This window comes from Mustela nivalis, assembly GCF_964662115.1.
Source record: "Mustela nivalis genome assembly, contig: HAP1_SCAFFOLD_2685, whole genome shotgun sequence".
Taxonomy (NCBI): domain Eukaryota; kingdom Metazoa; phylum Chordata; class Mammalia; order Carnivora; family Mustelidae; genus Mustela; species Mustela nivalis.
In genome coordinates this window covers 24,520-51,970 of record NW_028133980.1, presented here as the reverse complement: position 1 = coordinate 51,970, position 27,451 = coordinate 24,520, and the positions used below count along the sequence as shown (strand labels likewise).

At 38.0% G+C, this 27,451-nt stretch overlaps 1 protein-coding gene across 1 annotated transcript in view; it reads left to right on the top strand.

Moving 5' to 3' along the window:
* Positions 1–8,603: 8,603 nt before the first annotated feature.
* Positions 8,604–27,451, top strand: part of LOC309858507 (UV radiation resistance-associated gene protein-like) — a 38,645-nt gene continuing 19,797 nt past the window's right edge. Inside the window, exons 1-2 of the mRNA XM_082751182.1 lie at positions 8,604–8,760; positions 17,239–17,313. Coding sequence (XP_082607308.1) covers positions 8,632–8,760; positions 17,239–17,313 — 204 coding nt within the window. The 5' untranslated portion in view covers positions 8,604–8,631. The remainder of the gene's footprint in view (positions 8,761–17,238; positions 17,314–27,451) is intronic.

Sequence of the window (27,451 nt, the reverse complement as noted above, 5' to 3'; positions counted from 1 at the left end):
TGCCAGATTATGTTACCCTGTATTAAACTGTACCATCTTTGGGGTTTTCTAACTTCTCTCTGGTCAACTACATGATATGGAGGGAGACTAAGATAATTGACACATACAGTTAAAGTACCAGGGAAGAACAGGGTTCTTTGAAAACACATCGGAGTATTATTTATCTCATTTTAAGAGAGGGTGGCTAGGAAAGGTTTCTAGCTGAAGCTTATTTCTAAGTTGAGATGTGAAGGATGAGTAGAGGTGAATTAGACAGGGAAAAAGAGTTTATTGGGCTGAGAAGTAACTACTGCTTTATAACGTCAGCATGCAATTCCCGAGAGTTATCTTGTATGTTTAGAGAAATTTTTATGACTTCTTAAGTTGTGTTTCTTATGGCCATGCATTTGTTACTGGGTGATAAGAACAGTGATAGTTTATGTTTTGAAATTTCTTTTGTACAAGTGTGTTTCTTTAATAAAAAAAAAAAACAGTCATTGAGCAGCATTACGGAGAAGTTGCTCTGGCTAAATAACGAGTTTACATTCTTCTGTGGGTGAGTGGGCAGTGAACTTTTCAGAGCCATAAATATCCTGATATTCTGCAGCTGTACCGCAGTGAATATGCTATAGGTCCCTAGATCATCTAGTACTTGGATAATTTGTTCCATCTATGAAGCAGGCTGACCTGTGTAGGTTAAATATAAATATAAATCATCTGGGTCTTTACAGTAACATTATTAGGCAATAAAGTCTTTCAGTGTGTCTGAATGTACCAACTCAGGAATTACGGCTCTTTGGCAGCTATGTCATGAAAGTATAAAGGAAGGTCATTGTAATGAGAAGACTGACAATAGCTGTGCTGTATTAATGTTGTATTGGCTTAGAAAAGAAACCCATGTCATCTATTCAACAGTATGAAGTAACTTCAGAACACCACTCTCACTTTCAAAGGCTTTTTTTTTTTTTTTAAAGATATTATTTATTTATTTGACACAGAAAGAGAGATCATAAGCAGGCAGAGAGAGAGGGGAAGCAGGTTCCCTGCCAAGCAGAGAGCCTGATTCGGGGCTTGATCCCAGGACCCTGAGATCATGACCTGAGCCAAAGGCAGAGGCTTAACCCACTGAGCCACCCAGGCGCCCTCAACGGCTTTTAATTTATTTTAGAATGAAGTATTTATGAATATTTAATACAGCTGCCCCCCCCCCACCCCCAAGTCCTTCCTCTCCCTGTTCAGATATATTCACCAAGTCTTTACCTTTTTTCACTTTGGGGAGGGGTGGTTATTTCATGGTTTTTCTGGTGGTTTATTACTCTGAGAGTGAGAATTTGAAATTATACTGTGTCATAATCTAGGGCACATGTACTTTTGTTGAGAGGTGATCTTACACATAGAGTAAATAGCTACCTTTTCAGGTGGTATAATTTGAAGGTCAGGAGGTCCTCTAACACCTTTAAACTTTAGACTTTAAGGCCTAAATTTACATCATGAAGAGATACCTTTATTTGATTTATTGCTTCAGCCTCCTCCTTTTAAGATGCTGTATTTTTTTCTGCTATTGGGTCTTTAAAGAATATAGTTTCATTACTTTTCATTGATATAGAACACACGTTGCAGTAAAGGGTAAAAATAATAGCCTGATGACTTTTCAAAGGGAGAAGTTCAGAAAGTAGAACATTATCGGCATCCCTTTGTTCTTTCTCTAGTCACTCCCTGCTCCCAAGGAGAACTACTGTCTTGACTTGAAGCAAGACATGCTAACCGTTGGTTAGTCTTGCTTGTTTTTGAGTCTCTCTCTGGCATGTTCTCTCCTGCTTAGCATTACGTGTGTGAGATTCATCCATGTCGTTGCATGCCGTAGTTCATTCTAATGCCATGTCCTTCGGTGCACATGTATATGCATTTCACTGCTGTTGGGTGGATACCTGGGAGAGGAGTCAAGTGCTAGGTCATAGGTGACTTTCAGCTTTAGTGGATACTTCCAAATAGTTTTTTGAAATGGTTATACCAGTTATAGCCCCAGCAGCAGTGTGAGGTTTTAGTTGCTCTGCATCCTTCTCCAAACTTGGTATTACCTGTTTTTAAAATTTTAGCAGTTCTGGTTGCATAGCGATATTGTACTATGTTTTTAATTTACATTTCCTCATACAGTATTCTGATTGAGTAACTTTTCAGGTTTTATGCTTTTACTGGCCATTTGGATACTGTTTTTTCGTTTGTCTTTTTAAAAAAGATTTTAATTATTTATTTGAGAGAGAGACAGAGAGATCACAAGCAGGGGGAAAAGGACAAGCAAACTCCCCACTGAGCAGGGAGCCTGACATGGGGCTTAATCACAGGACCCTGAGATCATGACCTGAGCTGAAGTCAGAGCTTAACTGACTGAGCCACCCAGGTGCCTTCTTTTTTTTTTTTGGTATAAAGTTCATGTTCTGGAAAAATATGCCAATTAATACCAATTAGGAATAAACAAATTGTATGCAATGACTTGACACTTTCTAAGTTTATAGGATATATTTGATCTAAATTGATAATTTAAGTAGTTCTATTTTCATGCTTCTTGTTTTTGACTATTTGAGGATTCCAATTAGGTGAGATATTATCATTTGAATATTTCATATCTCCTTCCCCTTCCCTTTCCTATTTAGGGGACATTATTTACTTTTCTCATTGACTCAAGCCTATCAGGAGTGACATCAGATCTTATATCCTTCAGGGGCTTCCCAAGACTTAAAGCCTGATTGCTTTATGCTAAACAATCCCCAGCAGCATGGGCTACCTCTATTCAGAAGTTATCTGATGTTGTCACTATCTTTTTTTAAAATTGCTTTTCATCGTTTATCTTGTCTTTAAAGTCAGATATATAGACTTTGACCTCTTGCTCTAGATATAACCAGATGTATGACCTTAGGCAAGTTATTTAATGGTATATAGTATTAGTTTCTCCTTTGAAAAATTGGGATGAAGCTGTGGACTCATAGGTCTCCAAGTTTTGTCAAGATTAAGTATAGCTTATCTGGAATGAATACTTCTTTCTTGTAGTAGTAATATTCTAGCCTTTGCTGTCATGTGTAATTACTTATTTGTGTCTCAACCCAGCTCAGGGGTATAGTATGGTAATGGGGCAGTAAGAGCAAGTTTGAATCATGTGAAGTTCCTTTTGCCCAGAGAATGGGGCACAGGTAGAGGGCAAAATTCTTTCTTTTTCTTTCTGCCTCTGGCTGTGGGCTCTAAAACAAGGAAATTGTTGACAATCTCATAAGGCCCTTTTATTCTAAATTCTGTCTTCTGTGCTTTGGTGGGGAGAAAAAAACCCAAGAACCGAACAACACGAGAGGAATGTTAGAGATCTAGGTTTAAATTCTGGAGCTGTGTTTACTAGGAGACCTTAGACAAGACCCTTAGTTATTGTGTTTCATTGATTCTTTTTTTTTTTTTTTTAATTTTTTTATTATTTTTTTAAAAAGATTTTTATTTATTTATTTGATAAACAGAGAGAGATCACAAGTAGGCAGAGAGGCAGGCAGAGAGAGAGGGGGAAGCAGGCTCCCCGCTGAGCAGAGAGCCCGATGTGGGGCTTGATCCCAGGACCCTGAGATCATGACCTGAGCTGAAGGCAGACGCTTAAACCACTGAGCCACCCAGGCGCCCCTGTTTCATTGATTCTAAGATGCACATTTTTTTCACAGTTTAACACCCCTGAAATCTAGATGCATCTTAAAATCATTTGATGTCATGAAATCTCCTTAACATTTTGACTTTTCAGAATGTTTCAGCTATCTGAATGATTGTCTCTCTCTTTTTAAAGATTTTTTAAACAAGATTTTATTTGAGAGAGAGAAAGTGAAAGAGGGTGAGCTCATGAGCAGGGGAGGGGTTGAGGGAGAGGGAGAAACAGATTCAGCAGGGAGCCTGTGTGGGACTCCATCCCAGGACTCTGGGATCATGACCTGAGCTGAAGGCAGATGCTTAACCTGCTGAGCCTCCCAGAGGCCCCCTGAATGATTCTCTTAATGAACAATAAAATTATTTCATATAATAAAGTTGACCTTGTCATTCTTAACTCTAAAACCTTTCCATGGATCCTCCACATCTTGTTCAAAGTACTCCTCGGCAATGCATAAAGGATGCTTCAGGTGGTTTTTTGTTTTGTTTTTGTTTTAATTTAAATTGTAAGGTGATCTCTATACCCAATGTGGGGCTCAAACTCAACGACCCTGGGATCAAGAGTCTGGTAGACTGACTAAACCAGCCAGCGCCCCTAGATATCCTTCAGTGTAGCCTCTTGTTTATCTCGAGCCTTGTGTCCTGTTGCTCTTATGTTGCATGTTCCAGGAGTTGTCTTAGCTCCCTGACCATACCTTGCTATGTCACACTGCTGAGCCCTTATGAATTGTGTTCCTTCTGCCTGAAATTTCTTATTTTAACCTAAGGAAATCCTGTTTGTCCTTTAAAAGCCAAGTTTCACAGCCTCTGTGGTGATGTCTTTCCCCTGTTTGTTTGAGGTTTAATTCCCTTCTGTGCATAATATTGTTACTGAACTTTTCATGAAATAATGTAATTATTTGAATACAGGTTTGAATCTAACAAGTTGGAGGTATTTTGAGGGCACTGTGTATGTGTTGCTTCTTAATAATTGTCTTAAGTATTGATTAAATGTATTACCATATGAAGCCATATTAGTAAGAAATTAGAATATATCCTCCTTCTAATAGCTATAGTAAATAAGCAGCAAAATTCAGAAGTACTGGTCATTCTGAGCAGCAGCGTGCAGCATGGGCTTCCCTCCCAGGTCAGGGCCTGCCGCTGCCCTGGAGAAGCCTGGAGAGCAGGCAGAGCTGTGAGGGGACTGACTCACTGAGAGGGCTGAGGGATCTATTTCTGCTGGCTTTGGCTGGAGAACCCTTTCCTGGCCTTGTTGGGATGGAGAATTCGGAGCCCTCCTAGGGTTGTTGTCATCTGTTGAGCCCCTACTTATGTGTCTGGGGCTTTGGGGTCTTGTTCTGTGAGGAAGATTTCGTAGCTCATTTTACAGGGGAGGAAGCAGACTCAGAGGGCCTAGCTCATCACACGAACATGACCTTGATTGATTGGTTGGTTTGGTTTGGGTTTTGTGGGCTTTCAGACTTTTTGGGCTGCACGTAGATCCTCCTAGTACCTCTTCTCCCTTCATTCACACTCTCCCTGGCTGACCTGGCTCGGGGCGTGGTTGCTTCTTCCACCTTCCCCTCTCCTCTGGGCTCCGTATGGCCCCTTGACGTCTGCGCTCACATGTCCTGAAGGCCTCTCACAGCTGGTGCGTTGGGGTGTGGACTCCCGGTTCTTTTGCCCACCCCGTCCCCGTGCTGCACTCCTTTGCCTCTGCCAGTCTTCCCCTGCGCAGAAACTGGCACATCATCTGCCCATTGTTGGAGGCAGAGACCCAGAAGATGTTCTAGATTCCTCCCTTAGCTGGCTGCTCAGCTTTGCCCATCTCCTGTCACATCTCGTTCCAAAATACCTCCCACTTCCATGTCCCCTCTCTGTTCTCCGTCTCCCAGACCGTCAGCTGCAGGCACGGCTGCACCAGCGTCTGGACCGATGTTCCTCCTCCTCTTCTTGGTTTCCTCTCTCGGCAAATGGTTGTTGGGGGCACATGTACTTTTAGGTATACCTCATTTTACTGCACTTTGCAGATAAGGTGTTTTTACAAATGAAATGTTTGCAGCAACCTGACTTTGAACAAGTCTGTTGGTGCCATTTTCCCAAAAATATTTGCTCACTTCCTGTCTCTGTGTCATGTTTTAGTGATTCTTGCAGTATTTCAGAATTTTCATTATGATTATACTTTATTTTAAAAGATTTTATGCATTTATTTGTCAGAGAGAGAGAGAGGGAGAAAGAGAGAGAGCACAAGCAGGGGGAGCGGCAGGCAGAGGGAGAAGCAGACACCCTGCTGAGCAGAGAGCTCAATATGGGACTTGATCCCAGGACCCTGGGATCATGAACTGAGCCAAAGGTAGGCACTTAACCTGCTCAACTACCCAGGTGTCCCATTGTGATTATACTTTTTATGGTGCTGTGACATTGCTATCACAATTGTTCTGGGCCACCATGCACTGCTCCTATAATGAGAGTGAATTTAATTGATAAATGTTGTGTGTGTTTTGACTCCTCCACCAACCAGCCATTCCCCCACCTCTCTCCCTGTCCTCAGGCCTCTCCCCTCTTCCCCTGAGATAGAACAATATTGAAATTAGGCCAGTTGATAGCCCTACAATAGCCTCTTAGACGTTCAATGAAAGAATCACATGCCTCTCTAAATCACAAGTTAGAAATGCTTAAGCTTAGTGAGGAGAGCATGTTTAAAACCAAGATATACTGAAAGCTAGGCCTCTTGCACCAAACAGCCAAGTTATGAATGTAAAGGAAAAGATCTGGAAGGAAGTTAAAAGTGCTACTCCAGTGAACACACAATAATAAGAAAGCGGAACAGTCTTATTGCTGATGTGGAGAAAGTTTGAGAGGTCTGGATGAAAGATCAGTCCGGCTACAACTTTCCCTTAAAGCAAAGCCTAATCCAGAGGAAGGCCCTAACTCTCAATTCTGTGAAGGGTAAGAGAGGGTGAGGAAGCTGTAGAAGAAGTTGAAGCTAGCAGAGGTTGGTTCATGAGGTTTAAGGAAAGAAGTGTGTCCGTGAGGGTTAAGTGCAAGGTGAAGCAGCAGGTGCTGATGTAGAATCTGCAGCAAGTCATCCAGAAGGCCTGGTGAAGGTGAGTAATAAGATGGCTGCACTAAACAACAGATTTTCAGTGTAGATGACAGCCTTCTTACTTGAAAGGGTGCCTTCTAGGACTTTCACAGCTTGAGAAGTCAATGCCTGGCTTCAAAGCTTCAGAAGGACAGGCTGACTCTCTTGTCAGGGGCTAATGCTGCTCATGACTAAATTGAAGCCACTGTCATTTACCATTCTGAAAATCTTAGGACCCTTAAAGGTTGTGCTAAATCCACTCTGCCTGTGCTCCATAAATGAGGCAAGAAAGCCTGAATGGCAGCACATCTGTTTACAACATGATTCCATGAATATTTTAAGCCCACTGTTGAGATATGGTCAGAAGAGGATTCCCTTCAAGATATTACTCCTTGTGGAAAATGCACTTGGTTACCCAAGAGTTCTGATAGAGATGTACAATGCAATTACAGTTGTTTTTGTGCCTGCTGACACAGCATCCATTCTGTAGCCCATATGTATCCAGGAGTCATTTGAACTTTCTAGTCGTAAGAAGTACATTTTGTAAGGCTATAGCTGCTGTAGGTAGTGATTCCTCTGCTGAATCTGGGCAAAGTCAATTGAAAACCTTCCAGAAAGGATTCACCATTCTAGATGCCTTTAATAGCAATCATGATTCATGGGAGGAGGTCAAAATATCAATATTATAAGAGGAGTTTGGAAGAAGCTGATTATAATCCCAATATAGATGACTAATATAGATGACGGTGAGAGGTTCAAGACTTGAGCGGACGGAGTAACTATAGACAGGGTGAAAAATAGCAAGAGAACTAGAATGAGAGGTGGAGTCTGAAGACATGACTGAGTTGCTGAAAACTCATGATAAAACTTGAATGGATGAGCAGTTACTTCTCATGGAGCAATGGAAGTGGCTTCTTGGGAAGGAATCTACTCCTGGTGAAGATTTTGTGAAGATGGTTGAAATGACAACAAAGGATTTAGAATATGACATAAACTTGGTTGATAAAAGCAGTGGTAGATTTGAGAGGATTGATTATATGTTTGAAAGAGGGTTTACTGTGGGTAAAATGCTCTCAGACAGCATTGCATGCTACAGAGAAATCATTCATGAAAGGAAGAGTCAGTCAATCAGTGCAACAGATTTGGTTGTTGTCTTATTTTAAGAAATTATCACAGCTGCCCCAGCCTTTAGCAGCCACCACCCTGATGAGTCAGTAGCCATCGACACTGGGCAGGACACTCCACCAGCACAAAGATTATGAATAGCTAAAAGCTCACATGATGGTTACATTTTTAAGCAGTAAAGTATTTTTTAGTTGAGGTGTGTACGTTGTTCTTTTTTAGATATGATGCTGTTGTACATTTAATAGACTGTGGTATAGGGTAAACATAACTTTTTTTTTTTTTTAAAGATTTTATTTATTTATTTGACAAAGAGAGAGGTCACAAGTAGGCAGAGAGGCAGACAGAGAGAGCTGGAAGCAGGCTCCCTGCTGAGCAGAGAGCCCAATGTGAGGCTCTATCCCAGGACCCTGGGATCATGACCCGAGCTGAGGGCAGAGCTTTAACCCACTGACTGAGCCACCCAGGCGCCCAATGTAAACATAAATTTTATATGCACTAAGAAACCGAAAGATTCATTTGATTTGCTTTAGTTCGGTACTTGCTTTATTGTGTGCTTTGGGACCAAACTTGCAATTATTTCTTAGGTATGCTTATACCATTATCACCCCCATTGTGGTAGTTAGATGTCTTCCTGGTTTATTTAAGTCTGCAGTTTGATGTATTTTTTAAGTCTTTTGGTTTTTAAAATCAAAATGATTTCTAATCTAATTGAAATAACTGTAAGCAAATTAGAATCTTCATGCTTTCTTTTCCATCAACAGAATCCAACATGGCGGAGTCTCGATTTTGGAATAATGCCTGACCGTCTTGATACGTCTGTGTCTTGTTTTGTGGTGAAGATATGGGGTGGAAAGGAGAACATCTACCAGCTTTTGATTGAATGGAAAGTCTATTTGGATGGGCTGAAGTACTTGGGTCAGCAGGTAATTTTTAGACTGTAGTTTTAAGTGTTTGTCTTCTCTAAGCCTACCTAACCTTTCTGTATATTGTTTAGATTCTACATTTCCTATTACAGAGAACCCTTATGATTATTTACTTAATTATAGAAATTCTGAGTCATGGCCAAGTTTAAAAATAATTTTTAATTGAAGAAACTTATGAAGAAGTACCCTGAGCTGTTATTTTAAGAGGATTTTTTTTTTTTTTTTTTTGTGGGAAAGAATATGCTTTCCCATAGCATTCTGCTGCTTCTGTTTTATTGCACTTGATCTTAGCCACAAGGCTGAGAAGCGATATTCTTTTTTATTGGATCTAAAATTTAACTTGCATATATAGAATATACTATTAAATACTTCTCTTATGACCAGTAGAGTTGCATGATTTTGGGAAGGAGAGGTACTATTTAGTTAGTTATTTTTTTATTTTAAATTTTTTTTTTCTTTTTGAGAGGTATTACTGTTTATTAAACACAGGGCTGACAAATGCCTGGCTTGCATACTACTACCAAGTCCCTGTGAGTGAGGTAGCTATTGGATCGTAGCATTCCTCTAGCTGAGCTTCGAAGTCGCTCCATAATCCCTTTAAACACAGTGTTCTGGGATGCAGCTAGCAATGTATCAGAATTGCTGATATATGAAACCTATTTACCATCTCCAGACTAGGTTATTATACTTAGTATTTTATAGTATTCTTGTGAAGGTTGGTATTAGTGCCCTTATTTTCTAAATGGGAAAATTGAACCACAGGGAGTTTAAGTAACTGCTCAAGATCACACTGCTAGGTGGAGGAAGATTGAAATCTAGGCCTGGCCGACTTACAGATGTATGATTTGTGCTGTACCACTCTGATCTATACATGTGGTCCTTGGTAACCTACCTTGGAATAAATGCTGTGTATATTTGTGATACCTATTGGATACTGCTAAAGGCAACTCCAAAATGTTAGTCGTATCTGTGAATAACCTTGATGTTTCTTAATATTTATTCAATATAGACTTTCTGATTTCTTTTTTTCTTTTCTTTATTTATTTATTTAATTGTTTTGAGAGAGAGAGAAAAAGCATGCACATGACTGGGGGTGGTGGAGAGAGAGAGAGAGAATCTTAAGCAGGCTCCATACCCAGTGCAGAGACTGACACAGGGCTCAATCTCATGACTCTGAGAAAATGACCTGAGCTGAAATCAGAGTCAGATGCTTAACCAGCTGAGACACCCAGGCGCCCCTGCTTTATTTCTTTTAAAGAAACAATTTAATTCCACATATTTTTTTTCAGATTAAAAACAAAACTCCTCTGCCCTCATTTTGCTTACCATATACTTTATTTTGTGTCTTCCTATAGTGATCAGAATAATGCATGTAATAGATATTTTACTCCTCTGCCCTCATTTTGCTTATCATAGACTTTATTTTGTGTCTTCCTATAGTGATCAGAATAATGCATGTAATAGATATTTTACATAACTAAATTCTAACTGCTATGGATTCTTACTCTGTTTTTCCTTCTATTTTAGGACTGGTCTCAATGAAAATTTATAAAATCATGACTTTTGGCTTAGAGCCTCTCTCTTCTCTTTCAGCATGAGACATTTATTGCCTTTAGGCTGGCCAGCCAGACCCCTGCACTAAGATGTATACTTTTTCTGTCTTCCCACATAGTGTAGTTGGCTCTCTGTGGATAGACAATGGTATTGAGCTCTTCTCTTGTTTCTGAAAGTACTTACATTTCATGGAGGGTGGTGCTTCTTAACATTAGAGTTGTATGGCTGTAGTCTGGCAGAGGGTTTTTGGCCAAAGAAGATGGACTTCATGCTTTTCAACTCACATATTCCTTGGGTAGTGATCTTCTTGAAGTACCCAACTGTGTTTATGTCGAACCTGCTCTAATTTGAGAGAGTCCGTTTTTGGGTGTCTTCTTAAAAAGCTGGTTAGTGGGTATAATGGAGAACAGAGAAAGAGAAAACATGTTTTTTATGCCAGTTAGAAACTTATTGCAGAAAGGCAAAACTCACCTACAAAATAGATACAATAAGTAATATACTACTAAGAAATCAGATAAAATAAAATTATATATTTTCAGAGGAAAACAAGACTAAGATGTATCAGGAGAACAGCCGGAATTACTTAGGTTCATTGATTGATCTTCTGCTTTCTACCAGGCATTATTCTTACTGTTAAGGTTCCAGAGACCGATAAGACAAGATCCTTAGACTTGGTGAGCTCATGATTGGTGATTACCTGCATGGACCTGCAGAGCACCTTACTGTTTTGATTGCTGTAGCTTTGTGATATAATTTGTGGGAGTATATGAAAGAGGTATTTAGACAAGTCGGGATGGAGTCAGGGAGGGCCGACTTTTGAATGAAACTTTGTTTACAGGTTAGGTTTGTTGAGGTATAATGTATATACAATGAAATTACCCTTTTAAGGCATACAGTTCAGTAGATTTGACAAATGTATAAATTCTCTTAACCACCACAATGAATAATGCTGCTGTGAATATTCAAATATACACCTTTATGTTGACATATGTCGTCATTTCTATTGAGTAAATACATAGGAATGGAATTTCTGGGTCTGGTGGCAAGTGTTGAAATTTATAAGAAGCTGCCAACTTGTTTTCCATTCTGTTGGGTTTTAACCATTCTGATGGATTCAAGTGGTATTTTGTTGTGACATTTTTTGGTAAAGTTTTAATTGTAATTACCCAGTGTTCTTAATCCCCATCACCTTTTTCACCCACTTACCTCCCCTTTGGTAACCACTGATTTTTTCTCTATAGTTATAAGTCTGTTTCTTGGTTTGTCTCTGTCTCTTCCCCCCTTTTGCTCATTTGTTTCATTTCTTAAATTATACATAAGAGTGAAATCATATGGAACTTATCTTTTTCTGATTGATTTATTTCACTCAGCATTATCCTGTTGAGTTCCATCCATATCATTGCAGGTGACAAGATTTCATTCTCTTTTATGGTTGAGTAATATTCACCCACACACACATCTTCTTTATCCATTTGTCAATCGGTGGACATTTGGGGTGCTTCCATATCTTGGCTATTGTAAATAAAACTGCTCTAAACATAGGGGTGCATATATCCCTTTGAATTAGTGTTTTTGTATTATTTGGGTAAATACTTAATAGTGCAATTGCTGGATCACAGGGTATTTCTCTTTTTAAATTTTTGAGGAAACTCCATACTGTTTTCCTCAGTGGCTGCACCAGTTTGCATTCCACCAAAAATGCACAAGTATTCCTTTCTCTCCACATCTTCGCCAACACCTGTTGTTTCTTGTGTTCTTGATTTTAGCCATTCTGACAGTTTTGATATCTCATTGTAGTTTTGATTTGCATTTCCCTGGTGTTAAGTGATGATGAGCATCGTTTCAGAGCATCTTTTCATGTGTCTGTTGGCCATCTGGATGTCTACTTTGGAGAAAAGTCTGTTCATGTCTTCTGCCCACTTTAAAAATTGGATTATTTGCTTTTTTGGGTATTGACTTTTATAAATTCTTTATATATTTTGGATACAAACCCTTTATTTGATGTCATTTGTAAATACCATGTCCTATTCAGTAGGTTGCCTTTTAGTTTTGTTGATTATTTCTTTGGCTATGCAGAAGTTTTTTATTTTGATATAGTCCCAATAGTTTATTTTTGCTTTTATTTCCCTTGTGTTAGGGGACCAATCTAAAAATCAGTTGGTGTCAGAGAAATTACTGCCTGTGCTCTTTTCTAAGATTTTTATGGTTTCAGGCCTTACCTTTGGATCTTTAGTCCATTTAGAAAAAAATTTATTTATTTGACAGGCAGAGATCACAAGTAGGCAGAGAGGCAGGCAGAGACAGAGAGAGGAGGAAGCAGGCTCTCTGCTGAGTAGAGATCCCACTGTGGGGCTCGATCCCAGGACCCTTGAGATCATGATCTGAGCTGAAGGCAGAGGCTTAATCCACTGAGCCACCCAGGCGCCCCTCTTTAGTCCATTTTTAATTTATTTTTGTGTATGGTGTAAGAAAGTGATCCAGTTTCATTCTTTTGCATGTGGCTGTCCAGTTTTCCCAACACCATTTGTTGAAGAGACTATCATTTTCTCATCGGATATTCTTTCTTGCTTTGCTGAAGATTAATCGACCAGATGATTATGGGTTTATTTCTAGATATTCTGTTCTGTTCCATTGATCTCTGTGTCTGTTTTTGTGCCAGTACTATACTGTTTTGATTACTGCAGCTTTGTAGTATAACTTGAGGTCCAGGATTGTGATGCCTCCAGATTTGCTTGTGATTCAGGTTCTTTTGTGGTTCCATATAAATTTTAGGATTGTTTGTTCTGTTTCTATGGAAAATGCTATTGGTATTTTGACAGGGGTTGCTTTAAATATATAGATTGCTTTGAGTAGTATAGACATTTTAACAATATGTGTTCTTCCAATCCATGGGCATGGAATTTGAAATGTCTTTCCATTTCTTTGTGTCATCTTCAATTTCTTTCATCAGTGTTTTATAGTTTTCAGAGTACAGGTCTTTTACCTCTTTGGTTAGATTTATTCCTAGGTGTCTTATTATTTTGGGAGTAATTGTAAATGGGATTGTTTTCTTTCCTTTTTTTTAAACTTATTTTTTTAAAAAAAGATTTTATTTATTTCATAGGGAGAGAGGGAGAGAACAAGTCGGGTCAGGCGGGGGGCAGGTAGCGGCAGAGGAAGAGGGAGAAGCAGACTGCTGATGCGGGGCTGGATCCCAGGATTCCTGGATCATGACTAATTTCTTCTGCTGCTGCTTAACTATGGGTATATAGAATCTTCTGATTTTAATTTTATCTAGTGATGAAGTCATGTTGAGCAATTAAAAAATGTTTATTTGTCATCATTCTCTCTCTTGCCCTTTTTTTTAGTGAAATGTTTATTCAGGTCATTTGCCCAGTTTTTATTTGGCTGTTTGAATTATCATTATTGAGTTGTAAAACTTCTATATGTATTGTGGATATGAGTTAGTTCTTTATGAGATAGTATTTTCTGAATATTTTCTGCTAGTCTGTGGCTTGTCCTTTTTTTAAAAAAAAATTTTTTTTTTAATTTGACATGCAGAGCACAAACAGGAAGAGTGGCAGGCCGGGGGAGAGGGAGAAGCAGGCTCCTCACTGAGCAGGGAGCCTGAGGTGGGACTCAGTCCCAGGACTCTATGATCATGACCTGAGCTAAAGGCAGACACTTGAGCAATGGAGCCACCAAGGCGCCCTTTGTCCTTTCATTTCTTTAAGTGTCATTTAAATAGCAAGTTTATAAGTGTTAAAGTCCACTATATCGGTCTTTGCTTTTATGTTTCATACTTTTCGTGTCTTATCTAAGACATATTTGCCTAATCCAGGGTCACAGAGATTTTCTCCTATAGGGTTTTCCCTCTAGAAGTTTTATACTATTAGGTTTTACGTTTATGTCTATGATCATTTTGGATTAACTTTTATTTAAAGTATGAGGTTCTTTTTTTTTTTTTTTTTGCAGATGGAGGAACTTTTTTTTCTGTACTCTGTTATAAGAGCTATTATTTCTCCATTGAATTGCCTTGCTATCTTTGTTGAAAATAGATAATTTAAAATAATTTTGTGTGGGTCTGCTTCTGGATTCTCTTCTGTTTCATTGTTCTATAGGTCTATCTTTATGTCAATACCACATTGTCTTGAATTCCGTAGTTTTATACATCATGAATTCAGGTAATAAGAATCCTCCAACTTTGATCTTTTTTCAAATTGTTCTGGCTGTTTTAAAGATTTTTTTTTTTTTAAAGATTTTATTTATTTATTTGACAGAGGGAGATCACAAGTAGGCAGAGAGGCAGGCAGAGAGAGAGAAGGAAGCAGGCTCCCCGCTGAGCAGAGAGCCCGATGCGGGACTCGATTCCAGGACCCTGAGATCATGACCCGAGCCGAAGGCAGCGGCTTAACCCACTGAGCCACCCAGGCGCCCTGTTTTAAAGATTTTATTTATTTATTTGACAGAGAGAAATCACAAGTAGACAGAGAGGCAGGCAGAGAGAGAGAGGGGGAAGCAGGCTCCTTGACCCTGAGATCATGACCTGAGCTGAAGGCAGCAGCTTAACCCACTGAGCCACCCAGGCACCCCTTCTGGCAGTTTTAGATCTTTTGCCTTTACCTATACACTTTAGAATTAATTTCTCAATTCTATAAAAATCTGAGAAAATTTGGGGAGAATTGACTTCTTGCTAGTATTGGATGTTTCAGTCTGTGGATATCTCTCCATTTGGGAAAATCTTTGATTTCATTCATCAGCATTTTGTAGTTTTAAGTATATAGGTATTGCACATATTTTGTTAGATTTGTACCTGTGATTCCATGTTTTTTTATGCTAGTTTAAATTGCTATTCATTTAAAGAATATGCCTATTTCCAGTTGTTGCTAGTATATAGAAACATTTCTGTATTAAGCATGTATTTTGTGACCTTGCTAAACTCATTTATTAGATCTAGTAGTTTTTTTTTTTTTGTAGATTCTTTTTGTAGATTGCTTTGTAGGCAGTCATGTCTGTGAACACATGGTCTAATTTCTTCCTTTCTAATGAATACGTGTTTTTTCTCTTCTTATCATTTCATTGATAAGACCTCTCAGTACAGTGTTGACTAGAAGTGAATAAAGTGGGCATCTATGTTTTGTTACTGATGTTGTGTAAAATATTAAGTCTTTCATTATTAAGTATAATATTAGCTGTAAATTTTGTAGCACTTTGTCAGGGTGAGGAAATTTCCTTTCATAATGCATTACATTTGCCAATATTTTATTAAGGCTTCTTTCATCTATGTCCTTGGGGGATATTGGTCTGTACTTTTCTTGCCTTGTTCTTGTCCAGTTTAGTATGAGAGTGATGCTGGTTTTGTAATGGATTGGGAAACCTTAACTCTTCTATTTCTGGAGGAATTTGTGTAAAGTTGGTATTACTTATTCTGCATATGTTTGGCAGAATTCTTCAGTGAACCCATCTGGGTGTTAAGATTTCCCTGTGGGGAAATTTAAAAATATGACTTCTGTTACTTTATTAGATGTAGGGCTAGTTAGCCTCTCTGTGACTTCTTATGTGAGTTTTGATAGTTTGTCTTCCAAAGAATTTATCGGTTTCACCTAAGATTTCAAGTTTATTAGTATAAAGATTTCCACAATATTACTATATTTTTGTAATGTATATATACTCTATACTTGTAATGTATATATACGATATAAGGCTATATAATGATCCTTTCCTCTTTCATTCTTGGTATATATAATTTCTGTCTCTTCTCTTAATCATTGCTTAGAGATTTATCTGTTTTCTTAGGTTTTCAGATAACTAGTGTTTGGTTTCTTTGATTATTGTTATTGTTTTCAGTTTCATTGATTTCTGATTTTATCCTTTAATTTTCTTCCTTTTGCTTGCTTTGGGTTTACTTTGCTCTTCTTTACTCGTTTCTTAAGTTAGGATTTTTGTTTTACTGTTTTGAGACTTTATTTTCTAGATTAAGCATCTACTAAATTTTTCTCTAAGTCTTACTTTAACTGTGACTCACAAACTTTGATGTTGTATTTTCATTTTCATTCAATTCAAAATATTTCCCGTTTATTTCTCCTTGATCCTTAGGTTATTTAGAGGTATGATGTTTAATTTTCAAACATTTGTGGATTTTCCAGGTGTCTTTCTTTTGTGGATTTCTATTTGAATTCTGTTGAGTTTAGAGAAAATAGTTTGTATGATTTCAATCTTTTCAGCTTTTCTGAGGTTTTTATTTTATGGCCTTAGAATATAAAGAATATAAACATTTTTTGGTAAATGTTTCTTATACATGTCATGTGTATTCTGTTGTTGAATCCAGATGTCATTTAGGTTAAATTGATTGATAGTCTTGAGTGAAATTTGGATGATATCTTGGATTTAGCCATAGGAGATGGGGGTAGGCACAGAAGTATGATATAACAGACATAATCTGATTCACTCATTAGGAAACTGGAGTCCAGAGTGATTGTAACTTACATATTATTACCTAAATTTAAACTGTCTTCTTGAAAATAGAAAATAATATTCATCTTTTTTTTCTAGGACTTTATAATTTTTAAAGCACTCTTATAGACTAATTGGATTGTGTTTCCTTTGAGATCTGAGAATGTATAATATGTCTCTGGATCCCTTATATTTCAGAATTAACCTTTCCATAGCAATCTCAAGAAGTGTTTGTAGATAATATATGTGAGTGATCATGCCTGTTATCTCGGTATAATGATTTTGTGAGCCCTTTGACTAAAGCACTAAAGCAGGAAGCACTCAATTGATTACCTGGTCTTAGGATAAATGATGTATTTTCTGCTGGCTTGTTAGGTTAGTCATCCTGTTTCTCAGCATTGAAGTAGGTCTTGCTGTAACTGTCACGCCTTAATCATAATAAAACTTAATTGGAATGAGAAAAACTGATAGCATGTTTTTCTTCTCTCTTAGATTCATGCCCGCAACCAAAATGAAATAATTTTTGGGCTGAATGATGGCTACTATGGTGCTCCATTTGAACATAAGGTAAGAGCATTTTCCTAATGCTGTGAGTTTTGTTTAGTGTACCTGTGCCTTGACATACAGTGTAAAAAGCTCTGTGTAAACAGAATCTTGTTTTAAGTATCATTGTATATTTATTTAGTGTGGCTTAAGGTGATGCTTTTTAAAGGGAAAACTTGTTTTGTAACCCCAATTCATCTTTTCTAAATCCAGATTATTAATTTTCTTAACAGAAAATCTGGGCTTTTTGTTCTTATTCTGTGTAATTCTTTGGAGAGTGAAAACAGAATGGTGAATTTTGATTAAGTGCAATACAGTTTTATTAAATGTTTCAGATACCTTTTACACTTGGAGTAAATTTAAGAAACTGTGAGTCAAGTGGTGTTATAGTCAGTGCTATCTCTATATCTACAGGCAATTAGAGAAAGGAAAGGGAAGAGAATTCCTATTTACCAAATACCTACTATCTGTGTTACTATGCCAGGTGGTTCATGTTCTTTATCCCACTTAATACTGGCCACAAAACAATACGGTGAGTTTTCTCACCTCATTAGCAAGAGCAAGAGTTACTTGCTCTTAGTGATCACATTGGTTCATAATTCTTTGTTGTGTGAAATGCTATTTCTGGAAAGCTTCATTCATTTAGCAGCTAATTATTCAGTACCTGCCATTTGTAAGTGCTAAAGGCACATTGGTGAGCAGATGGATGTTTCCCAGCAGGAGTGTGTGGAGGAGACAAGCGCTGGTGAGGTGACCTAACAGGTGAATACGTATAAACACAAATGTGGTAATGCTATAAGCGTGTAGGGAGATCTTCCGTACACTCTAGGGACTGTCTTTTTGAGAACTAGACTTTTAAGGCTACAATCCAGAGGATGAGTGGAAATGAACCAAGTGCAGGGAGTGGGGGCTGAACGGGGACAGCGTTCTAGCAGAGGAGGTTGGCAAGTTGCAAGGCCATGAAGTGGAAAGACACATGGTGGGTTTTAGGGACTAAAGGAAGGTCAGAGTGATGAGGAAGAGTGATACCAGATGAGGGTGGACAGGAAGGCAGGGACCATAGCATATAGAACTTTTTAAAGGATTTTGTCCTAAGAGCAGTGGATTTTTAGTCTTGAAGGATTTTTTAGCATGACAGTGATATAATTTGATTTGTATTTTAACAATTTCACTCTGTCTGTAGTGAAGAATAATTGTAGAAGAGGTGAGAATATATGTGGAAAGACAGAAAGGAGGATCATGTAGTATATTAGGTAAGAGATGCTGATACTTTGAAACAGGGTTATGGCCCAAAAGAGAGAAAGTGGATTTAGGAAAGTTTTAGGAGGTAAAAATTGTTGGGACCCAGTATCCTTCAAATTTAGAGTATAAGGAAAAAGACGGTATTAAGGATGACTTTTGGGTTTCTGGCTTGGGTAGTGTAATGGGATAAATAAATGTTCCAGACACTAGGAGAACTGAGGGATGCTAAAAGAAGATCAGGTTTCATGGAGGCAGATTGAGAACTGATATTTGATCATAAGGACTTTGAGATGCCTTTAAGATATCCATGTGCAGATGGAGTTCAGAGGGGGAGAAGTGGATTAGAGATATAGGAATGTGGGGTCAATGGCAAACAGTCGCTGAAATGATGAGTTCAGGCTAGGGACAGGGTGTACAGTGAGGAACCAAGGCTTGAGGCCTCCAACTTTTAAGGGCCAAGTAGAGGTGGAGGCATTGGAAAAGCTGACTGAGAAGGAGTGATGAGGGATGTATAGGGAAAAGAGGGTGGAGTCTCACAGGCTCTCAGAAGCCAAAGAAAGAGATTTTTGTTTTGGTTTAGTATTTGGCATATAAGGGGAGGGAGTGGGCAAATTAGATGAGGACTGAAAATTGCTCCTTGGATTTGGCAAAATGCAAGGTATTCTAGGTGACTTCACCAAATTCAGTTCAAGATCTGATAAGCTTTTTAAAAAAAATTTGTTTAAAGCCCTTATATTCTGGGTTCCTAAAGTTTATCAACACTGTGTATACCTTTGACTTAAGAGATAACACTTTATAATTCTTTCTTCCTTTGTTGTATAGGTCTTCTAATCTGTAAGCTTCTTAAGGACGGATTTGTATATATAATTTTGAATTCCCGGTACCTATCACAGTTCTTGAGACATGGTATTTGCCTAGTAAAAATGTTTGATTTACTGAGAGAATTATGAGATGGCTACTGTTCTTGTTTGCAGTATCCCATGTATAGGGTTATCCATTCCAACCCTGTTGAGGGATTACGTTCCTCTTGCAACTGGTAACTAGTACACTGTCTAGCACAATATCTGGTACATAGTAATAATATTAAAGTGAATATTTATTTATTTATTTATTTATTTTTTAAAAAGATTTTATTTATTTATTTGACAGAGAGAGATCACAAGTAGGCAGAGAGGCAGGCAGAGAGAGAGAGGAGGAAGCAGGCTCCCTGCTGAGCAGAGAGCCCGATGCGGGACTCGATCCCAGGACCCTGAGATCATGACCTGAGCTGAAGGCAGCGGCTTAACCCACTGAGCCACCCAGGTGCCCTAAAGTGAATATTTATTGAGCATGACTGTGTATGAGACACTTTTAAGCGCTTTATATCTGTTATTCTATTTAATTTCCATAAGAACTGTGTAGTCAGATACTATTAGTAATTGAGGTTTTGGATAGCTGGTGACTAATACCCCTTTCTTCTTCCTCTGAGTCTGGAACAAGTTTAGAAATAAGATAGGCAATAGATAAATGGAGATCAGAACGTTGGCTTTATTTCTAATAAAAGTAATTGGAAAATATGTTTTAAATTCTACAACTAAAAGAGCTGGTATATACTTTTTCCCAAATCGAATCTTCCCCAAAAAACAACAAAACAAGCAAAACCAAGATCTTGCCCTTACAGGGACAAAGCCTAATCCTCCAAGCCAAAAGCAGAATTTATGTGTGGTGTACAACAGGTAGGCTGTTCTGACTTGGAGGGAACCTGAAAAGACTGAGGCTGTCATGCTTTGTTTTGTCTCCCAAGCTCAGCTGTCAGCTGTCAGGTATGTCCTCTGTAGAGCAGGACTCAGAGAAACTGAAAGTGTTCGGGATATGGAGTGGTACATCTTTTTTTTCTTTCTTTCTTCCTTTTTTTTTTTTTAAGATTTTATTTATTTACTTGGCAGAGAAAGAGAGTGTAAGCAGGGGGAGGCGGAGAAGGAGGCTCCCTGCTGAGCAGGGAGGTGGGCTCTGAGGAGTAGTATATCTTTTGCCTGTGTGGAAACATGAGTGCGGAGTGTTCCTAGTAATAATAATAATAATAGCAGCTAATGTTCAGTGAGCTGATAATACTGCTAGGTGCTGTTCTAAGTGCTTTACATAATTTACCTTATTTAAACCTCACAATTGTCTTTTTACAGAAGAGGAAGCCTGAACGTAGAAGTTAAGTGACTTTCTTGAGATTATAGAGCTACTAAGTAGCAGAGCTGGGATTCAAGACCAAATGGTCAATAAAAGTTTATTGAATATATATTATTGTAATAAGTGGTATATATTATTCTATAATCCTTCAGTTAGTGAATTTTACAAATTTAGATGCCAGCCTTATCTTGCCCCTGTACCAACTTTCAGGTGAACATCTGATATATAGCTTGAACCTTAAAAAGCATTAGCTTTCCTTTTTAAAGAAAGCCATAAACAGTTTTTCCAGTAAAGATGTCCTTGTAAGTGCATACTTTGAGACCCTCCACTGCACCAAACAAAAGGCAGTGATAGGTTTAAAAACAAACAAACAAACAAACAAACAAACCCCAAAGCCCAAAGAACAAAAACAAAACAAAACAAAAAAACCCTAGTTATTGGTGAGATCAGAGAAGTTTCAAGAGACATACTTGCTAAAACAAACTAAAAGCAAGAAAATAAACCCATCTGGAACAGAAGTAGTAGGCAGAAGCCTCGTCCTTGAAAGATGTGCTCCTCTGGGCAAAGTGAACAGAAAATGAGCACAAAGCTGAGGTCAGTAGGACTCTCCCAATTATAGAAGGAGGCTGAAAAAAAGACATAGAAACTGCAGGTCTTTAATGTTAATTTTAAAAGGAGAAATCTTAAAAAAAAAAAAAAGAAATCTTAAAAGAGAGCAGAGAGAAAGGAAGTATTACCTACAAATTAGACTGACAGCGGATTTTGCAACAGTAGCAGTTGATGCCAGGAGAAATAATCCTCTGATTGCTATTTACTATTAAATGTATAACTGTATTTCTAGTCAACCTTCAGTCAAGAGCATAGATGAAAGAGGAACAACTTCAAAGACACACAGATTGAGAATTTAATTCCCACAGACCCTTTATCTATACTGAATATTGGAGGTGGAGAAGTGATCCCAAAGGGAAGATGTAGGAAGTAACAGCAAGTTACAGCAAAACACATGAAAATGGTTACAACGTTAGTGAATGCAATTAACTACTGACAGCAAACTAACACACAAACAAAAACTTAATATGTAACAAGTTATTTGTTTTTATGTAAAGACAAACCAGACTATCTTTATTCAAAGTATAGTTTGTAGAACAGAGCTAGTCTAAGAACTGTCTGTCACTAGAGACGCCTGGGTGGCGCTGTCGGTTAAGCCTCTGCCTTTGGCTCAGGTCCTGATCCCAGAGTCCTGGGATCAAGTCCCACATCAGGCTCCTTATCCAGCAGGGAGCCTACTTCTCTCTCTTTTTCTGCCTGCCACTCTGCCTGCTTGTGCTCTCTGTCTGACAAATAAATAAAAATCTTAAAAAAAAAAAGCTAAAAAGGGGGGGGGGGAAGCACTGTCACTAGTCTGTGGTGAGCCAAGTATAAAAAGTGAGAGTAAATGTTTCAAAACTTTTATAGCAATTTGACATTATTTTGCCTTTTTATTGTATTTTACAAAATTATCAGTTCACAATGGATTGAAGGAAAAGCACCTTGTCATTGGCTGCAGAGCTTTTTAGAAGCACTGCTCTAGACAGCAGTAATGAGGGGAGGGAGGGTGTGTAAAGAGTTAAAACTCAATGAGGTTACTGATCTGTCTGGGAGGAAGATAGTAAACAACTACAGAATTTGTTAGAAAAATTTGTGGTCAGAGGTGCATGTTAAAAATGTGGAAGTATCTAGAGTGGGTTAGAAACCAGAGAATATATATTTTTAAGTAGCAGAGGGAAAAAGGGACTATAAAGAGTAGAAAACTTTGTTGACTAGTAGGACGGAGGAAAGGAAACAAATGGTAAACCAAAACATGTAGTTGAGTTGGTAGAAATAAGTCCAAATATATTTGTAATGACAGTAATTGCAAATATATCTGTGTTGGACGTATTTCATAAAGGACTTTATAAAATGCTTAACTAACAAGTCTTTGAGAACAGGAATGTATTTTAAGAATGTATGTACACTAAGAAGACTTAAACTTGTGGGGTAAAATGGAAGTACATTTTAAAGCAACTTTATAAAGAGTGACTAGAAAAAAAAATAGTGACTAGAATTTTTATTGACCAGTTCTCAAGCATTCTTGTTGTTTTATATTAATCATGACTTGAAACACTGTTACTTATACTTCTGATGGTTATGTTGCTGTCAATCCTCCCTCTGTCCATATTACTTAAAGTGCATTCAGCCTTTTTGGGTCTAAAAGCTGAAATTACTTATTTGCTCAGAACTCTTGTTTCTTTGTTTGTTCTTCTGCTTCTTGAAAAGGCTTTACTCATTTCTGTTGAGTTTTTAGGAGCCTGGTCACTCTCTCAACTACATAGGACAATGGACAAGTAGTTCAGTCTCACTCCTAAGAGTGTGTTTGGAAACTACTTAACGCATTAGGAAATCTTTGACTAAAATATGCTGTGTGTTTGAATCCGTTGTTCAGTAACCTCTGCTGACATTATTAGGGAGTGATATTTTCTCATTAATTTTATGTAGTAAGATTGCATTTCTTTGGCATATGAAACATGAAACTCCTTAGCTATTCAACAGCAATGCAGATGAAGAGATGATTGAGTAAATGATGAAAATCTTCTGTCTGTATTTGCAAAAGTCATTTTTGCCATCAATAATTATCAAATACCCTGTGCCCATTATTAAACTAAGTATTTTGGGGTACAAAAGTATTAGATGCAGAGTCACAAATATTTATTTCCTTTAGGTGAGATAAAACACCGTATGTTCCAGAAGAGCTCTAGTTTAGAAATGGATTTAGTTTGAAAAATTGTTTCTGAAAATGTCAGTTATTTGGGTCTTGCAGATAACACAGGTGAATTATATGAATTATAGCGGAATTTTAAATAATCTGAAGAGGAAGGGATGCTCTTTTTAACATTTGGAGATAGTGGAGAACCAGAGAGGAACTCTGTTGTGGCTTGAAGTTGGAGGGGATGGAGGTTGATGAATAAAGCTAGGTGGCTGGGAAGGATGTTTTCTGGGTGGATTGAACTTCTAGAATGGCATTTGGGGAGCATGAGAAGTAAGAGGCTACTGGGCCAGCTCCTTATCCAGTAAGCTGGAAACCTTTCAGATCTCAGTTTAGGAATTTTGCCTTTTATATAGATATGCAAGGCTATCTTTGCTTAAATTGCCTTTTGTCAGCTACTTTTTTTTTTTTTTTTTTTGCTACTCTTGTTTTTGGGAGGATGATGACAGCTTACCTGGGTGAGTGTATACTCCTAGTAGATAGAAATACAGATTTTGGAGGCAGATTTATGTGAGTTTAATTCCAGGCACTTCTGCAACTTACCTCTGAGAGAGATCTTGGGCAAATTAAGTCATCTCTGAGTTTTTCTCTTATAGTTTCTACCTCATCCTTGGAGGATGAAAAGTGACAATGTACAGTATAAGCCTGGCACATGAGTAGAGTTCAATAATAAATGGAAACTACTCACTGGGATCTAAACCCTATGATAAAAGAGACTACCTCCCTGATTCTATTGCATTGGCATTGTGTCGCTTGCTGCAGTACCTGGCATATAGTATAGCAGGTGCTCAAAAGAAGCTTGTTAATGAACGTAGGTGAATGCATGCTGATTTTTGGGACTATCATAGCAATAATTAAGAATAAAAATCTTGTGGGGTTGGTATTATCTCTCTCTTCTACCCCACTTTAACCCTATTATTTTTAAAGATTTTACTTATTTATATGGGTGGGATGAGGAGGAGCAGAGGAAGAGGGAGAAGCAGACTCCCCACTGAGCAGGGAGCCTGACCTGGGCGCTCCATCTAGCACCCTGGATAATGGCCTGAGCTGAAGGCAGACCCTTATCAATTGAGTTACCCTGGTACCCCTCTGGAGTTTTATTTTTATGTAACTCATACTGCCATAATAACTACTGTGTTTTTGACAAAGTACAAAAAGCATCAGCTTGGTAAGAATTATTTTCACAGACTAAAAGTTATAGCAGCAGTATCTTCAGAATCCAGTAGATGGCAGTGCATTCTCGCTCTATTGAAAAAAAAAAGAGCAGGAGTAGAATCTAGTAAAAAGGATCAAATCTTTTTAGAATGAAATTCTCAGGAGATTGAAACAGCAATTTAGCGATTAATTTCACAAACACAGTCACACAGCTTGACCATCTCAAGTGCACAGTTGAGCCTAGATTAAAGATTTAGGCACAATAGCAAGTTTCAGTGTCTGTTTTGAGAACTTGTACAAATGAAAATTCCTTATTTTCTATTTTTCAAGGCATGATACTTTTGAAAAGTAGAAAGTCTGATTTCTAATACCAGTCAAGATATTTCCATTTAGTTAACTTTATAGAACTGAGAAATTAAAAAGATGGCTATTTCCTCTTACTAGTCAAATTAATGGACATAAAACTTGTTTCCAAAGCACGTCCTACACAGTACTCAAAGCTGGATGTTCAGTGGTAGGGATTAAATGTCCCAAGTAGCCTATGCTTTAACAGTAGGGAAAGGGATATGGTAAATGTGCAGGTCTTTCTGTATATCATTAAGCAAAAGTTGGAAAATCATAAAAATAGACCATTCCTCTACATACTCTTTTCAGCTTTCCTTATGCCTCTTCCCACTCCATTATAAAATATAAAGACAATAAATCTTCAGGGGCTGTTTCTAATAGCTGCCTGCTTTGTCATAAAACATTTAGGTATCTGAGCTCTGTCTAAATCCAGGGCAAAACTTTGTTTCTGAATGATTTGAGCTGGTACAATAGTCTAGTAACTATTACTTATACCAGGTAGGGACCAAGCATTTGAAAGCTACCCTTGCCAGTTTTCACTTACTGAGTACCTACTCTTTGTTAGACACTATACTAGCTGTTCTACGTGGCTTTATTTAATCTCGTGTAACAACTCCACGAGGTGGTTATTATCCTCATTTTATAGGTAAAGTACCCTAGAGAAAACCTGCAACTCCTAACCCAAGATTATTTAGCTGGGGAGTAGCAGAACCATGACTTAAAAGCAGGTCTCCTTTATTCAAAGGTGTTTTCTTTTAAACACTATGCTACATGCCATCTCTACATTTCTTCCCACTTCATATATCCTGTTCAAAGTACCAGCTCTCTGTGTTTACATTTAACCAGAGATCTCCACTGTGTGCATTGTGAGAATCCAGTGAGAAGGTACGTGGGAAAGGGCTTTGAATGGTATGAAGTGCGTTATTGTACAGACTGTGTGTATTTATTATTGTAGAGTGGGCATGCAATGCCCATGAGGCCATCAACCCACTGAAGTCTACAAAAGTTCCACGTATTAGTCACTGTATTTGGCTTCTCTTGAGTCTTTTTTTCTCTTTTCCCTCCTTCTCTCTTGGATCAAATTAACTTCTGACAGATGTTTGGAAAATCATCTTATCCTGTACTTCATATTTATAAATCCTGCTGCTGCAGTGTGGTCCCCATTCTCCCTCTTCGTTGCAGCCAGAAAATAATCTGGGAAAATGCCACGTTTCCTGTTAGGAATTTGGAGGATCTTGTCTTCTTAGCACAATTTTTTGAGCTTTTCTAAATCTTAATACTGGAAAATTCAAAGCCAGGCAGGGTTCTTTGTATAGATGTTTTAGATTCTTGAAAAGTAAACAGAAACAGAGCTCCAGACTTACCCTCTCTAGAGGATTCAGAGTTTAAAATTTTGAAAACTTGTTTTTACTCTTCTTTCTTGGATCTGTAGTGAGGGCATGCTTGGCCTTTGTGTCCCCCCACCCCACCCCATAGTTGGTTTTGGTTTAAATTGTTCTTCCAAGCTGGGAGTCCTTTCTTCTCTCTCTCTCCCCGCCACGTTCACTAATGCTAGTTAGTGTGATGCCAGTCTTGCCTTCTCTTTGCCTCTCACATGTATAGGAATTTGTGTGCATGTGCATGCCCTCTCTCCTCTTGGGTATAAGCTCCTTTCCACTGAAGTTGTGTCTTACTTTTGTGAGTGTCAAGATTTAGCATAGACTTTGCTTAGTTCATATTTTTCCATGAGTGAACTCAGTCTGTTAGGATCACACGGTTCCTGCCTCTACTCTGAAAGATACTTTCAGGTTACGTGACAGATGCAGCTTCAGTCCTCTTGTCATGGAGTAGTGCTGATGGCATTTAAGTCCACTTCATACTGGCACTGTGCGACTCTGATTGTAATGCTTTCTTGAGGGTTGTTTAAAATACTAAAATATGAACAAGGATTTTTTTACTCTATTGAATTTAAAAGAAGGAGTTGATTTTGGTTTCAGGATCTGTATACTTTTGCTTAACAGTACTATTCTTATTTCTCAATGCTTCTCACTATTTTGAGGGAGAAGAGAACTTCCTCTGTGGTCTCAAACCTTACACTAAATCTGGGGGAATACATTTATTCAGTTCTGCTTCAGTGTCTCAGAAGAGGTCTTGCCTTTCCTCCTGAAAAGCCTAGCTTCTGGGCTTCCTCAGAGGCAGAAGGTACCCGAGATTTGAAGATACTTGTCAGAGATTCTTGACTTTTTTTTTTTTTTTTTCAGTTTAAACTGAAAAACTAAAAGTATGTTAAGGTCCAGATGAACATATACACATAGGAACACAGGCTGTCTGTTGATTCATCAGGTAGCTATTTTAAGAGACGTTGTACAAATAAATACTATATTTAAAAATGGGTACTGATTGCATCTGAAAATATGCTCAAGTAGTAGAGAGCCATTGTTTTTTCCCTTGCCAATCATAATTTCTTATTCTAGCTAAGTAAGTAGAAAAAAGACTACA